The sequence below is a fragment of the Nuphar pumila genome, chromosome 3, assembly GCF_984573655.1.
Source record: "Nuphar pumila chromosome 3, dmNupPumi1.hap1.1, whole genome shotgun sequence".
In the NCBI taxonomy this organism is placed as follows: Eukaryota; Viridiplantae; Streptophyta; class Magnoliopsida; order Nymphaeales; family Nymphaeaceae; genus Nuphar; species Nuphar pumila.
In genome coordinates, this window is record NC_143251.1 from 145523452 (window position 1) to 145539670 (window position 16219).

Below are 16219 nucleotides of genomic sequence, written 5' to 3' on the forward strand. Positions count from 1 at the left end.
GTTAGGTTGGGTAATATAGCGGAGGAGCTTCGTGGCTGTAGCGTATTTTGGACGCTCAATTTTGAAAATTTTCGATATCTCAGAAAATCTACAGTCCTCGGCTCAAAATATACGGTTTTTAACGTGTTGTGAAGGCCAAATATCCAAAATCTCTGCTATTTCAGGGTTTTGCAGTTCTCCTTTCGTGCGAAATTTATCTGTTTCTTCTTTTCCGGATTCGAGATTTGTCGCGTTTTTTTTCTCTCTTTTCCTTCATATTCGTTCGTTTTTTTCCCTTCCTCATTCGGCTAATCAGCGATAAATTTCTCTACTTTAACGGCCAATGGGGCTCATAATGTCATAAGATTTTGTGTTTTCCTGCTTCCGGAAACATTGTTAAATCGAACCGATGGCATCAGAAGGAATCTTCGCCTTCACGATGGGTTTGAATACTGGAAATTCAAACAGAGAGAGTTCGTTCTGTGCTTCTGTCGTGGAAGAGCTTCTTCAGCAGCATAGTGCCGGGTTTAGTGATATCAATCTTGCTTCTAGGAGGGCAGAGGAGTCAGGTAACTAACTTTTGGATTTTCTCATCTACATTCCCTCTATCAAATCGGCCCTTTAGTTGCTAATCCGTAAAATGTTATTGAAATAAATCCCTCATAAATTATAATATAAATTGCTTACAGAATCAGTAATATCACCAGTACAATCAGGTGACTACAGTGAGATTTTTCTGAGGCTGAGTTTATCTCTATGTAATTGATTTTGGGGGATTCTTATAGGATAAGTATTATTCACTTTTTTCTCATTTGTTTATCAACCATTACCGTATTTTGCTAATTGCAATCAAATTTCTGGTTTCCAAATCTTTTTTTTTTGGATAATTGTGAGCTCTTTTTATCCAGGATTCATTTAAAACATTTGCATATGGAGTCCCAAATAGTTTTGCTTGATTATATATTTATTTATTTATTCCATAGTGGCAAGAAGGTATCAGGCTGCAGGGTGGCTGAAGAAAATAGCGGGAATCGTTGTATCAAGGGATCTGCCAAATGAGCCATCAGAGGAAGAATTCCTGCTAGGATTGAGGAACGGTTTGATTCTTTGTAATGTCCTTAATAAAGTTCAATCTGGGGCTGTTCCAAAGGTGAGAAGTAGAGAAGGAAAAATCTGGCTATCCCCAAACTCTCTCTCTCTCTCTCTCTCTCTCTCTCTCTCTCTCTCTCTCTCTCTCTCTGTTTTCTGTTACTAATTTCTCGACTTTTATTAAATTTATGTTGTTTAGGTGGTGGAGAATCCGGTTGATTCTGTTCATTTGCCGGATGGAGCAGCTTTGTCAGCATATCAGTATTTCGAAAATGTGAGGAATTTCCTGGTTGCTATTCAAGCGATGGGGCTTCCTACATTTGAGGCATCTGACTTAGAAAAGGTTTAATTCGTCTTTACTAAATAAATGTAAATTTTTTAATAAAAGTTGTGTGAGTGTGTGCGTGTGAATACAAATGGTAAATCTTAATGCTGAGGTTGTTCATATTTTTCTAAAGAAGAGCAAAATATATCAAATGCAATTGTTCTGAAGTTTGAAGTTTCTGATAATCTGATTCATGGTTTCAGGTGTCTTGAGACTGTTTTGATTTAAATAATTCAAGGTTTTAGCGGTTGCCTGCGCTCTTTGTTTAGTGAATGTCTTGCTTTATATTTGGTTCCACGTTTTCTTTTCGAGAGGGAAGAGTTTGACATCAGTCTTTTAAGTAGGTAAATTTCAGTTTTTTCCATAGAGTGGTGAGGTTATAAAAGTTAAGAAATGATATTTTGAGGTGTGGTTTCACAAATCATATTGTAATTTGTTTCTAATTTTGTGTAGATATTGTTTTATGATGTCATTCTAGCTTTCCTATTTTTGCAGATGGGTTAAAAGGCTATCCTCCTGAGAATTCTTTTGTTTTTATTTTTAATTATCGGGGAAATGTAATTGAAATAAGTATTACTAATTACGAGACATTAAGTGTGAGCATATGACTTGGATTGTTCCAAAAAATCTTTGTAACTTACACTTCACTTTCTGAATGCTCATTCTTTTATTCCTTTTTTTCCCGATTTCTTAAATGTATAACCACAACTCCCAACTTGAGGACCTTGGAAATGGATTTCATGCTTTATTTTCTGCTCCTCAGGGTAGGATTATGTTGTTCATTTTCTCTCTCTCTCTCTCTCTATATATATATATATATATATATATATATGTTACTTTAAATCTTTTGGGTTTTAAAATGTTAATGACAAGAAAGAAATATATGCTACCATTTTCTTGACATTATGATTTTGAACTTTTCAGGGTGGGAGCTGTACGAAGGTCGTGAATTGTGTTCTTGCTCTTAAATCTTACAATGATTGGAAACAAACTGGAGCAAATGGATCATGGAAATTTTGTAGCAGCTTGAAACCTCCCAGCTGTGGAAGATGTATTACAAGAGTGGGGAAAAACTCTGAGCCTTTCATGAACTCTTTCAAGAACATATCCCAAATGGACCCTAACGCTATGACTGGGCAGTCTGCTGGCAGATATTCAGATGGCTTTCCAGTAGATCTTCCTCTGGAATCTACTAAAGCGGTAGGTCAGTTGTTTCCCAATGTATAATACAAACCTTTATTCATCTTTGTGTTTGCTACAGTGTTGTCGGTATTGTTGCGAATTGGCCGATTTGTTTCATATTGGCCAAAAATCGATTCACAACGAGCTGATTCGGCCTATTTTTTATATTTAAAAAAAGGGTTTAAAATATTCTGAATATTATTTTGATATTTTACTGAGACGTGTCATCTGCTGTTGGCCGTGTCATCTGCTGTTGGCCAATTCAGCTCGATTCAGTTCAAAGTTTGAATCGGCCAATTCTCTGAATTGTTTTGAAATTTGATTCAGGGCCGATACCAATTCTGACAACATTGGTTCACTACATATTGTATGAAGAAATAATTTCTTTTGTTCAATCTGAGCATAGCCTTTGCATAGTATGGTGTACAGGGTGCTGCTGCTACACATTCCTTGGATATGCTTGTTCGTACTCTTTTGTCAGACAAGAAGCCTGATGAAGTCCCAACTGTAGGTTTCCTTGTACAGATTGCTTCTTTTGTTTAAATTTGTCTGTCTTTCTATGTAGCTATTTATCTGTGCATTTAGATGGAATTGAATGCCACTGGATGGTTGGAGCTGCATTGTTTTTCTTAACCAAGGATACCTTATAAACAGTCTCAACTTAAAATCTTTGCTACTCCATTGCAGCTTGTAGAATCGATGCTAACTAAAGTTATGGAAGAGTTTGAGCATCGGCTTGCTAGCCAAAACAAACAGGCAAGCCTCTCATAATCTTTCCGGGAGTTAGTAGTTCTGAGCAATGTTTTTGTCTTTATCTTTTTTAGGGTGTTTGCCTGATTGGATATGCAAGCTTGTGTTATCCTTTCAAGATTCTTCATGTTGGATATGGGTTGTTTGCTCTGAAGCTGATCTGGATTATCTCTGTCCGAACCAAACAGATAAAAACAGCTCTTAAGAATCTGGTCATGCCTGATGACAAGAGGTCACTTTCTGAGGCTAAGATTTTATCAGCCTTTTCATCTGCTTGCGGCAACTTAGCGGTATTTTCTCATATCTTTATTTGCCAATGTTGCTTTTATTATATGTGAAGAAACATATTAGATTCAGAGGTTCTACTTGATGATTTACTTCAACATATATTTCAAGGATCCTATTGTGTGGGATTTTTCTACAATATAGCATGCATGCTTTTCACAAAGAGTTCTGCAAGTATCTAGATTAATTAATTGTATTTATTATAGGAGGATGCTGAAGGAAATAGTGTTGGAGGTTTGGCCATTACTTCTGACCAACATGAAAAGAAAGGTGAATTCTTTTCTTCCACCTCAATAAGAAAGGAAGAGAATGAATCCCGGATGCGCAAGCAGCAGACCTTGTTTAACCAACAGGAAAAAAAGATTAAGGTATTGATATGGCTTGTCATGATTTTCTCTTTTCTACATAATGCTCTTTTTTCACTGTAAAAGATATGCATCTGTTGTCATCCATGTGACCATTCAGGAATTGAAGTGTGTACTTCAGACTACTAGAGCAGGCATTCAATTTATGCAATCAAAGTACTCTGAAGAATTCTATAATCTTGGTAAATTCTTGTGTTCTACATTAGATTGAGTTTATCAGCATAACATCCTTAGCAATGGATATTATTGATGCTTCAAAATAAAACAGGGAGGCATCTTCAAGGTCTCACACATGCTGCTTCAGGGTATCATAAAGTTCTTGAGGAAAATCGGCAACTATATAATCAAGTGCAAGATCTCAAAGGTAACATATTAAAACTGTTTCAAGTTCAACTGGGCCAGAATCCAAACAGAACCTGAGTTCAGTTGGCCCAAGCAACTAGCAACTTCTCACTGGGCATCACTTGGACTTAAAAGTCATCCACTTGAAGTGGATCCACCTTCCTGAGTTCATTTTTGGTCTTTATATTAAAGATGTGTTTTATGCGCTAACTTCTCTTTTTTTACTATTTTAGGTAGCATTAGAGTATACTGCAGAGTGAGACCCTTCTTACCTGGTCAGCAGAGTGAGCAAAGCACTGTGGACTACATTGGTGATGGAAATATTACAATATCCAATCCTTTGAAACAGGAAAAAGGATCACGCAGGCCATTTAACTTCAACAAAGTGTTTGACACTTCTGCTTCTCAAGGTTGTGAGCATAACATTTGGATATTTTTCATTTATTGTAGCTCCCATGACTTCTCGTTGATGACTTGTTTGAGATTGTTCTTGCAGAGGAGGTGTTTTATGATACCCAACCTTTGATTCGTTCTGTTTTGGATGGTTATAATGTTTGCATATTTGCATATGGCCAAACTGGATCGGGAAAAACCTACACAATGGTATGATACTGATAATTACTCCAGAAATTTCAAAATCTAAAGAAGTTGATCGTTGTTAAACCTCTTGTTTCACCCCTTCAGACAGGACCCAAGCAGATAACAGTGCAAAGCCAAGGAGTGAATTATCGAGCACTAAGTGATTTATTTCATATCTCAGAACAAAGAAAAGGTGCTTTTGTCTATGATATTTCTGTTCAGATGATTGAAATTTACAATGAACAAGTTAGAGATCTACTTGTTTGTGAGGGCAATAGAAGATATCCTTTTTATGGCGGTTCTTTTTATACATACTACTTTGTCTTGACATGGACCATCTAGCATGTATTGTATCCTTTACTTGAAAATACATTAGAAATTCGTAATAGCTCTCAGCAAAATGGATTTAATGTACCTGATGCAAATCTGGTGCCTGTTACATCAACATCTGAGGTCATTGAGTTGATGAACATTGGCCAAAGAAATCGTGCAGTTGGAGCAACAGCCCTCAATGATCGTAGTAGCCGATCTCATAGGTAAAATCGAGTTTGATTCACGGACTTTCTAGTTGTTCAAGTCAAGATGCTTCTCTTGTCGACACCCACTGGTTAGCATGAGTTTCATGACAGAACGACCATCTGAATAACCTTGTTTTCATTGCTATTGGAATTGGAACTTTATTTGTTTTTTCTTGGAATTTTGATGCCATGTCATAGTTTGCAAATTTTTTGGAAAAGATTGTCATGATGGCAAAGGCAAGATTTTGATGATCTTGGTTTCTCTCAATATTTAACTTTCTTGGGTGGTTTGGTCAGTTTCCGTATGCAAAGTTGTGAAATAGTGATATGTGGTTCATGGATCTCCTTAACCAAATAATCTTTTCAAAATTTATACACTAATCCACCTAGTTTCGGTACATGCCAAGTGACTATTCACTATTATCCCATGAACTTTGACATGATAGTTGTTTGACCTTTGTTTGAAAATTTTCATTTTTTTGAGTGTGCAAAATAAAAAAGCAATTTAGGCTTGTGCAAAGTTTGGAAATTCTCCATGTCATTCTTGGACTTGACCTGGATTTCAAACTATTTCAGCTATAATTGTTGATACTTCATTAATTAATTTTGGTGTTTTTAGTAGTAATTCAAAGGGAATGTCCTGCAGTTGTTTAACAGTTCATATTCAAGGAAGAGATACAATTTCTGGGACCATACTTCGTGGCTGCCTGCATCTTGTTGACTTAGCTGGAAGTGAAAGGGTTGATAAGTCTGAAGCCACAGGAGAAAGATTAAAAGAAGCTCAACATATAAACAAGTCCCTTTCAGCCTTGGGTGACGTGATCGCTGCCCTTGCACAAAAGAATTCTCATATTCCTTATCGGAATAGCAAACTTACACAGTTGTTGCAAGACTCACTTGGTAGGATGAAAATCCATGTCCAGTTCAACAATCAAATCTGTTCTTAAGCTTCATATTTTTGCATATGATTCTTACTACTTTTTTGTTTTGCTGTTTAGGAGGACAAGCAAAGACACTCATGTTTGTTCACATTAGTCCAGAAGTAGATGCAATTGGAGAGACAATCAGCACTCTGAAATTTGCTGAACGGGTTTCCACTGTTGAGCTTGGTGCAGCTAGATTAAACAAGGAGAGTGGTGAAGTTAGAGAGCTAAGAGAACAGGTTGTGATATGCTTCTATATCATTATGGCCGATATTTGCTTAGTAAAGATGATCTGAGAGAGATTTATTTAAATTAAAAATAATGGTGCTTTCTATTTTTTTTTCAGATTGCTTCTCTTAAGACTGCACTTGCAAGGAGGGAAGGAGAACCAGACCTGTCAAGGAACAAAAGGTGTAGTCCTGACAGACAGACACCAAAGCATACAACACCATCGCCAATGCAATCAAGGCAAGGTGGAGACATGCAGGGCAGCCACAACGGTCATAGACAGCCAATGGATGATGTGGGGAACATAGCGGTATGCATGCTGTCCTTTCCTCAATGAAATGTCTTATAATGGTCTACATAATCAGACAGAGCCAGGTCATACTACTCACTGTGCCAGTTATGAAGCTTGCAAATATGTAGTTATCAGATATAAAAAAATATAAATATAATATAAAAATATATCAATATAATTATCTGTGGCATTTGCTTAAGCTGAAATTGTAGATATATTCTATATAGTTTGCTTAGTAGAAAACATGCATTAGATGAGGCATTTTTTATGGTGTAGACATGCAGGGCAGCCACAACGGTCATAGACAGCCAATGGAGGATGTGGGGAACGTAGCAGTATTCATGCTGTCCTTTCCACAATGAAATGTCTTATAATGGTCTACATAATCAGACAGAGCCAGAGAATACTCATTGCACCAGTTATGAAGCTTGCAAATATGTAGTTATCAGATATAAAAAAATATAAATATAATATAAAAATATATCAATATAATTATCTGTCGTATTTGCTTAAGCTGAACTTGTAGATATATTCTATATAGTTTGCTTAGTAGAAAACACACATTAGATGAGGCATTTTTCATTTTCAGATGTGGTTTTAGAGTGATAAATGTCAATGGCTCATATTGCACAAAAACTTTATAAAAAAATATCAAATTTTCTGGTTAAATTGATTTGATACAAGGCATGGTTTTGGTAAACAAGCAATGATATAAACAAATCTTTAAGTTCAGATTAAACAAAAAGGACCTGCAACCTTTTTTCTTGAAGTGGTTATATATATATATATATATATATATATATATATATATATATATATATATATATATATATAAGAGAGAGAGAGAGAGAGAGAGAGCTTACTGGGACTGCAGGTTGGAGCCCAAATTAGAGAACCCCGTAACTGTGTGGCATGTTCACAAATATGAACATGCATATGATAGCTCAGGATTCTATTGCATTCTTTTCTGGTTCACGAATGGTTTTGGTAAACAAGCTATGATATAAACAAATCTATAAGTTCAGATTAAACAAAAAGTACATGCAACCTTCTTTTCTTGAAGTGGTTATATATATACAAGAGAGAGAGAGAGAGAGAGAGAGCAGGTTGGAGCCCAAATTAGAGAACCCTGTAACTGTGTGGCATGTTCACAAATATGAACATGCATATGATAGCTCAGGATTCTATTGCATTCTTTTCTGGTTCAAGAAAATTGTGCTTTTGTTTAAAGAAAGATATTTGTTTTCATTTAGTCTTTGTCTTCTAAGTGTTATTTTATCCCTTTTCTCTCTTTTTGTTTTAAAACCTTTCTAGCAGAACTTTTAGAATTTGCATTCAGAGCCATTAAAAGCTGGTGTTAAATCTGTCTTTGCCCTGGTTATTCTGTTACCAATTTATATTTGAGCTTGCTCTGAATTACTGCTCATGTCTTGGTTGTACTTCCGTGACTTTGGAAGCCATTGGGTCAGAAGGATGTTTCCCGACTCAGGTGTCTTTGATTCTTAACTTGCATTGTGGTATTTTCAAACCTGATTTTTACAGTTATACACATTATGTTAACGTGCTCATTAAGAATGTTTATATGCGTGTATTGCACTGATTAGGAACTTATCTATCCAATATATTATGCCAAGTCAGTTACTCTTTTAAATTCAGTTCCGTATTTCTAAAACTGGGAAATGCACTGAAGGTATGCTCGCATTGTTTTTTGCAGTTTCAAAGCAATTCTTTTGGGAGGCAAAGGAAACCTGGCTTTGAACAGCAAGAATTTCCCGTAGGTTCAAACTCACCCCTTTGGCCAGATAACTGTTTGAAGGGCAGTGTTCAGAAGGCTGAAGAGAAAGAGGCAGCGTATGTGGATTGGGTTGACAAGGTTATGGTGAATAAGCAAGAATCAGGAGATGATACTCTGTTGAGATGTTGGGACAATGATGACAACAGTCCACGGGCGGATATGTTCTTTCAAAGATACATTGCTGACATGAGAAAACTTCATCCCGAGCAGTTTGATCGATTGTTGGCAAGCAGAAAAGAAATCCATGAAAATAATGTGCGGAGGAGGCTTGAGTCAGTAGCAATGGATGACTCAGATGACATTGAGGTTGGGACTAGTGATTCTTCTGAGGCAGACATGCTTTGGCAATTCAATCTTCCCAGCAGTACAAGTGCAACCCAGAGTGGTGGCCCAAGGATCAAGAAGACACGACCTAAGCTTCCCAGTAAAAGCCCAGATATCCGGTAATTTCTTTTCTTATACACCTTTCATAGATAATTGCAGCATTCTTCTTCAAGCGGTCATTTTCAACAAGCGAAAACAGAGGCCATTTTCAAATTTTACTAGCAGTTCTTCTAGACCCATCTAATGCATTATGATTTTTCTTGCTGAATTTAGTAACGTGAATCAAGCGAACGGGTCATTGCATTCTCGGAAACCATCTGGCGATGGCAGCCAGCTTCAAAGACAACAAGTATCTTCTGGACTTGACAGGAAACGGTCTGGTGGAAAATCAGCACCAAATGGAAGTGGGAAGTAGGTAAAACATGCTGCATTGATGAAATAAAAGAGAAAAAAGTAACCAAGAAGAGAAACATGTAGGAAGTTCTCAGCTTTTTGGCATTGCTTCTTGAGTTCTGATGGGTTGATTTTTTTGTGGGTTCTTGGGCAAGTTAAGTTAACACGGGAGGATCATGTCCTCTGCGGCAACGGTGTTGGTTGCTTCTTGTTCGTTAGCGGTAGGAGAATGCCACACTGTATGTTGTTGATTCGTTTGGTGAGAAGCCTGCTTATAGTCTTCTTGCAGTTAAGTAAGCTTCTTCCTTTTCATTTTTTTGTCCCCTTCTTTTTCCACTTCACGTGTTTTCTATTTCTCAAAATGTGATGGTAAAGAATAGCAAAGTTAAATAAATTATTTGATTGTCTACATCTCTCTCTCTCTCTCTCTCTCTCTCTCTCTCTCTGACAGTTACTGCGACGGTGTGCTATATAATGCTATATAAAGATGCCCTCAAAAACACGGCCACTAGCTAACGACTTTGACCTAGTTTGTTCAAAGAATTGAACCAAGTAGAGATGTGGCATACTGGCATGTGCTTGATGAGTGTCCGCATGGACCAATCAACTTAAAGGGAATGTGAATTTTGGACATTGTAACCATTTTTATAAAAGGGCTATAGTTGTAAGCCTTTTAATACCTCGTGGCTTTACACACTTTTAGTTAGAGGTTTAAGTCTGTTTGACAGGTAAACTTGTAAAGAGACCCAAGCCTCTCTTCCTAAGCGCCTAAGAGTTTTCCATTTTCCCTATTTAATGTCAGTGTTCTTTAAAAGCTTTCTTTTTCACTTGAAAAAAAAGCTTTTTAAGAAGTACAAAACCTCATTTTAAAGACAAATATCAGAGGGTAAAAAAGAGATCCACATTAAGATAAAAGCCATGGTGGGGGTGTGCCGGAAACAACCACCAATGCCATCAAGTTTCACCCCAACTTCTACCCGGAAATTATCATTAAAATCTTACTGTACACATGCACAAATTAGGCCATTTTAAAAACTATACATGGAAAAACTAAAATGAACCAAAGTCACAAATATTGGTATAAGCTTATACATTTCTCGCGATATTATAGGTTTGGTGATAAATTTCGAAAAAATCTCAGGGCTTAAAAAAAATAAAAATAACAGAAATAAGTAAGAAAATATCATGTTTAGATAATAAATACATATGTAATAAAAGAAATAAATAAACAATACAAAATAAAGAAGAAAAACACATTTAAGATGTAAAAATAAATAAAACAGTAACAATAATTGATAATATTGCAATATCAAATTGGTGATATTTTTAAAATATCACAATATTTTACCTATAATATCGCTTGCTGAAAATACAATGATAATATCACGATATTTTGAAAATATCACCAATATCTGTGACCATGAAATGAACTACATAACATACGAAAAAGACTGGCAATCTGTCCCACTTTCTGGCAGCCACATCCTTTGTAATGATGATGATCCACATGAGAGCAGCCTTCTTCAGCCACCCCAAAACGGCCTGTAGTTCCTAATAGGGAGCAAAATCTGTTGCAGGATATGGAGCTCAGTCATCAGCTCAGCCGTGAAAATGCATACTCTTCACCTCATTTTTTTTTTAATTCTCTCGGCCTCAAAATTGGTTACCAAGGGCCAGTCGTGTATGGGAAAAAACTTTCAGATACCATGTTTCCACTCTGTGGCAAGGCAGATGAGGATGAGGGCTGTGCATATGAGTCATCTTCATATTCAGCATTTTCTTCACAAGAATGTTCCTCATACATGAGACTGCATTGCTGAGGTAGATCATTTGTTGACCTAGCTGCTGCAGTTTCTGTATGACTTGAACCGGCTGTGTAGATGATGCTTGGCACATTATCCAACTGATCTACAAGTTCATATGAATGGAGAGGAGGGCCAGCATTTTCTTCATAAGGATGCTCCTCATACATGAGATTGCATTGCTGAGATAGATCATTTGTTGGCTTAGCTGCTGCAGTTTCTGTATGACTTGAACCAGCTGTGTAGATGATGCTTGGCGCCTTATTATCCAACTGATCTACAAGTTCATATGAATGGAGAGGAGGGTCAGAATGAAACAGATTGTGCGTACATTATACATATGGTAAGCTTTGACCTTGACTAAGGCATCAGATGATTTGACCCAAACTGAAATCTCCAATTCAAGTGTCAGGAAAAAGAGATTTTACTAGTCTGGCATTGAGACATGCAATTGGGTTCAAGTTGCCTGATTCGGTGCAAAATTTGACCTGTTTGGTGCTGAATTTCACAAGATTGAACACACAACTCACTATGAGTTCCATCCGAAGTTACAAATGGTGGTGTCGAACAAATATTGGGAAGGTTTTTCTTGGGAGAATTAAAAAAACATTTTTTTCTTGGAAGACTATAGGGATTCATAGTAAAAGTAATCAAATTGAGACTTTGAATTTAATGAACATTTTCATAATTTTGTTTTAGATTTTTTCAATTTAGACAAAAGATTTGGAGTTTCCATTTTTTTAGTCAAGAGCCTTAAAAGTGAATTAAAAAAAATAGAGAGAGAGAGAATATTTGTAACTGTGCTTCCATGCAACTCCAAACAGGCACATGAATTTGACTTTCAATTTACTCATAAGCACTGAATGGGAAAAGTCGCTTAAGGGAGATTCATAACAAGTTAGATCATTAACCGTGCTTTCAGACTATGTAAACTTGTACCTGGATGTGGTAAAACCATTGTCGTTTGGATGTTCGGGATTTGTAGGCTATAATTGGATTGATTAGTATGAGGAGCTGCATCAAGCACAGCTAGCTTCCCTGATTCAGTTATGCTTTTCCAATTTCTGTATACTTCTTGTTTAAGGTTCTCCAAAAATGCCTGCCAATGGAAAACAGTTCAATACAGGAGGATGAGTTCATATTCATGGATGAATAAAAAGTATCAGTGAAATATATGATAGCAGATAGTCCTGAGCTCTTGTATAGATGAAAGTCTCTAAGTAGTCAATCTTTGTCAAACAGTCTAACTGAAGATGGATTTTCTTTACATAAAGTAGCAAGTACAATATTATGTCAGACCAATCATGCACAAAGGAGAGTATAAAAAAACGTGAATAACAAATCTGAGACATTACTTCTATGTCGATTCGGATATTGGTAAATCCATGAAGCAGAGAATACCTTGCGACCAATGTCAAGGTCATGTATATCTTGAACCAGTCCATCAAAAGAAGCTCCCATGACTTCATAGATGGAGTTGAAGAAAAGCACAACTTGCTCATTGGGTCCAACAGGAGTAGAGAAAGAAAAAACATTGTTCGCATTGCATGTCCTTGCATGAAGAACAGTTGACTCCCACTTCCTGTTCGTCATGTTCAGAGTCTGCAATTTTACATAGTTGAGTAATTGTTTGCATGAGAAATAAATCAATTTAGTAAGATCCAAGTGACCATAGAGATGCATTTTGAACCTCAGAAAAGTATCTTTGAGTGGCTTCTTACATTTCGAAGCATCTCAGGATCCACAACCAAGTGCCTCAGGAATTCTTCTACAGTGTTAATCCCCTTATCCATCAGTCTTTGGTGGAAGATACCACCTCTCATAATATTATCCAGACGCCAAATTTCATCATTTGGTGTTGGAGGATAATGTTTCTTGTATGCTGCATTCACCAATTGAAATGTCAACTGTGAAAAAAAATCAAAAAGCAATGATAGGGAAAAAATATGGCCAAGTGTCCAGAGACATGCATCAGATACAGACATTTATGTGGAGACAGGACAATAAAGCACAGAGCAGGTAAAAAAAACTAGTTCATAATCATGATATCAGAATCACATGAATTCAAGGCACATAAATAGATTTTGTTGTAAATGTGAATCATTTGCTAAGTAATGCAGAAATAGTGATCAAAAGGAGGAAACATAAGATAAGAAAAAGCTAATTGAGCCGACTTATATTGTATTTATTTTTCCCACTTCATATGGAATGACATGAAATCAACATCCCATGTTGGTCCATCATAGTAGCATATTTAGCTTTACTGAAGGATCAATATTGATTTAGTCCATGGTTATACAAAAGGCCAGTCAAATATTGACTAGCTCATTTAACAATTAAGAAAACTTTGATAATAAACAGATGAAAGAGTAAAAGTAAACTTACACTCTCCTCGGTGATCTTTGACAGGAAAGGCTTCAGATATTGCCTCTCTTACTCTTTGGGTAATAGAGCCTTCTGGGAGGACTTTGGCTCCTAGCCTGAATTTCCGGCTTGGCATCCAGCAGGAATTATCTGTGATGTTCAGCTCCCCAACAGTACCGACCCCATTCTTCAGAGAAATTACCAAGTCTCCTAATAACAGAGGTCTTTTCCCATCCCTTTGATGCAGCACACTAGTACCAAACTCTTCTTCCGTCCAATCTTCTTGGTCGTCTCTTGCAAAACCTCCATGAAGGATGCAGATTTCAACCTTGAGTGAAGAAAAAGATCCAGACGTAATAACCATTCCAGATGAATCAAGAATGACTATCTGAATGGCTTTGCCACCCTCCGTTTTGATCCTGTTGCCAGTGAATATTGGAAGAGATAATTTGTCCTTAAAATGCAGCCGTAAGCTTCTCCTTTCAGATGCCACGATTTGTCTTATTGGGAGCCTACAATAAAGCAATAATTAGCAATTTGTCCCAGAACTTATAAGCTACATAGATCACTCCCTAGGTTATCACCTTTCATATCAAATATGGAGTGTCCACACCACATGAGATGGTTTATGCACAAGATCTCTCTCTCTCTCTCTCTCTCTCTCTCTCTCTCTCTCTCTCTCTCTCTCTCACACACACACACACACACGTGCGTGTGTGCGTGCGTGCGTGCCCGAGTTGGAAGACATTGTATCAGAAGTAAGGACTTACAAGTATTTTGTAAGACTTAGAATCTTTAAAAGAAAAACGAAAAGGAGTTAGGCACTAATAAGTACTGCTAAAAAATATGAAACAAGTGAAAGTATGCACAAATCTCTCATGATCTCACCTGTGAATTTGGTGTTTATAGGGCGTGAACTTATGTTCCACCTCCTCTCGCACCTAAACAAACACATTGTAAAAGAGCACAATTCAGAAGCTTGAAACCCTTAGGAATTCTGTAAGAAACTTCTCAACAGGAATAAACGTATAACAAACAAGAAGAACAAATCAACATGAGGACAGGTAGTTCCAGAAAATCATTTTAACCAAGGGGCAGATCAAGAAAAATACAAATCTCATTCAAAATCTACTCTGACAGTGACTCATTATTTTTTATCTAAGAAAAAGAGTATGCCTTAAAAGGGAAAAAGGAGACATAAATCTGAAAAAATCTTATAGATAAGATTATCAGGAATAGTCCACTCAACATTAAACAATAACCCCAGTTCCTTGGATTTTATCCTGGTTTAACAGAACTGATGAAAACTTGCTCCAGTTAAACACACAACAGGGCCATGAACCAGAAAGACGGTCAGCATATCTTTCAATCTAAACTCCTGTAAGGTTCAAGGTTTTAAGGCAGCGAGAAACTGCCATAGTCCTACTAAGACAAGACAGCAACAAAATTATATAATCAAACTCACCACTTTCCTTATGAAAGACTCAAAAATTTTAAGGCCTGTTTCGTTTAGGGCACTGCAAAAGAAACAAATGAGACGTTCAAACCCCCACATAGATGTATGAGAAGCAAAAGATCAAGGAAAAAAAATCATGTATCTGCTAGACCTACAATGGTGTAGGAACGGTCCTTGCACGTTTTACATAATGCACAGGACTTTCGGACCCGTCTTCCTCTTTGTCAAGTATCCTCTTATCAACCATCTCAGAAGTCAGAGAATATAAAAAATTCCGAACCTTTCTCTTTCAAATCAAAGAGAATTTTACAGCAGAGTAGCTCAAGCAGTAAACTCAACCGAGCTAGCAACAATGCACTACGTTCTAAAAGTAGTTTTGCTAATCAATTGCGCCCCCCCCCCCCCCCCCCCCAAAAAATCAAAATTCAAAATTCACCCACAGGAATACTTTACTAATCAAACCAAAAGGAAGGCTACAAAACAAAAACCCTTCCAAGAGTTCAAGCCCAAAAAATCAAAGTTCCTCCATTCCCCATCATCCGAGCACCAACTACTGAACACAAAAGACCACATTGAACTCAACACACCGGAAGTACTACCGAGAATTCGGCCGTAAGCCACAGCCGAACCTCATCACTGACCCCAAAACACAAAATTCAGCTGTACCCACCAAATCCCAGGATCAAATCAAACTGTAAAGTGACCTCAAAACCCGTTAATCAACAAAATGGAAATCCCTAAACCGAAGAAATACCAAAAATCCATATACCCCAAAGTCCTGATTGCTAAAATTTGAAGATGGGAATTGCCTTTTATACTGGTTAGTACTCGAACGATTGCAACCAGAATCGGATCACAGAAGCAGTAACGAAAGGAACCCAGTTTAAAAATAGCAAAGAGAAGGTTCCTAGAAGCTTCCATGACGAAAACGAGTAACCCCTAAAAGAAGGAGAAGGGAGAGAATAACATGATAAACCATAGACGAACAAATTCAACGCCGGAAAATTAAATTCTATTTCATTCTTCCTCTATTTTTGTTTATATAATTTTTAAAAGGGGGACCAAATGAAGATTCCAAGGAATTGAATCAGTGAGATCGTCCCCATGAGAATTTCTAAGACGATTCATTAAGGAACAAAATAAAGGAATTCACGTAAACAATGGAAAAAGGGAAAAAACGAGGAGAGCGGAAAGAAGGGCCTCACCATTTAGCGACGAAATTGGCGCG

General features: G+C 37.0%; 3 protein-coding genes across 3 annotated transcripts; 2 read left to right on the forward strand and 1 right to left on the reverse strand.

Annotated features, from left to right (window-relative positions):
- The first annotated feature begins 388 nt into the window (after positions 1 to 388).
- Positions 389 to 7219, forward strand: LOC149844286 (kinesin-like protein KIN-14F). The gene is made up of 18 exons (XM_090001068.1): positions 389 to 548; positions 963 to 1129; positions 1268 to 1411; positions 2318 to 2593; positions 3005 to 3082; positions 3263 to 3331; positions 3400 to 3615; positions 3817 to 3978; positions 4076 to 4157; positions 4244 to 4339; positions 4551 to 4727; positions 4814 to 4920; positions 5002 to 5170; positions 5258 to 5432; positions 6061 to 6314; positions 6413 to 6576; positions 6684 to 6875; positions 7142 to 7219. The coding sequence occupies exons 1-18, from the start codon at positions 389 to 391 to the stop codon at positions 7217 to 7219; spliced, it is 2766 nt and encodes a 921-aa protein (XP_089857194.1).
- A 568-nt stretch (positions 7220 to 7787) lies between these two features.
- Positions 7788 to 9778, forward strand: LOC149844287 (kinesin-like protein KIN-14F). Its single transcript, XM_090001069.1, has 3 exons — positions 7788 to 7844; positions 8572 to 9095; positions 9250 to 9778. The coding sequence occupies exons 1-3, from the start codon at positions 7788 to 7790 to the stop codon at positions 9389 to 9391; spliced, it is 723 nt and encodes a 240-aa protein (XP_089857195.1). The 3' UTR covers positions 9392 to 9778.
- Positions 9779 to 10670: 892 nt separating this feature from the next.
- LOC149844288 (calmodulin-binding protein 60 B-like) lies at positions 10671 to 15239 on the reverse strand. The gene is made up of 8 exons (XM_090002123.1): positions 15147 to 15239; positions 15001 to 15052; positions 14424 to 14476; positions 13557 to 14047; positions 12893 to 13053; positions 12573 to 12773; positions 12111 to 12270; positions 10671 to 11448 (listed from the first exon to the last, which is right to left on the reverse strand). Exons 1-8 carry the CDS (start codon positions 15236 to 15238, stop codon positions 11033 to 11035), a joined length of 1626 nt encoding a protein of 541 aa, XP_089858249.1. The 5' UTR covers position 15239; the 3' UTR covers positions 10671 to 11032.
- Positions 15240 to 16219: the final 980 nt, after the last annotated feature.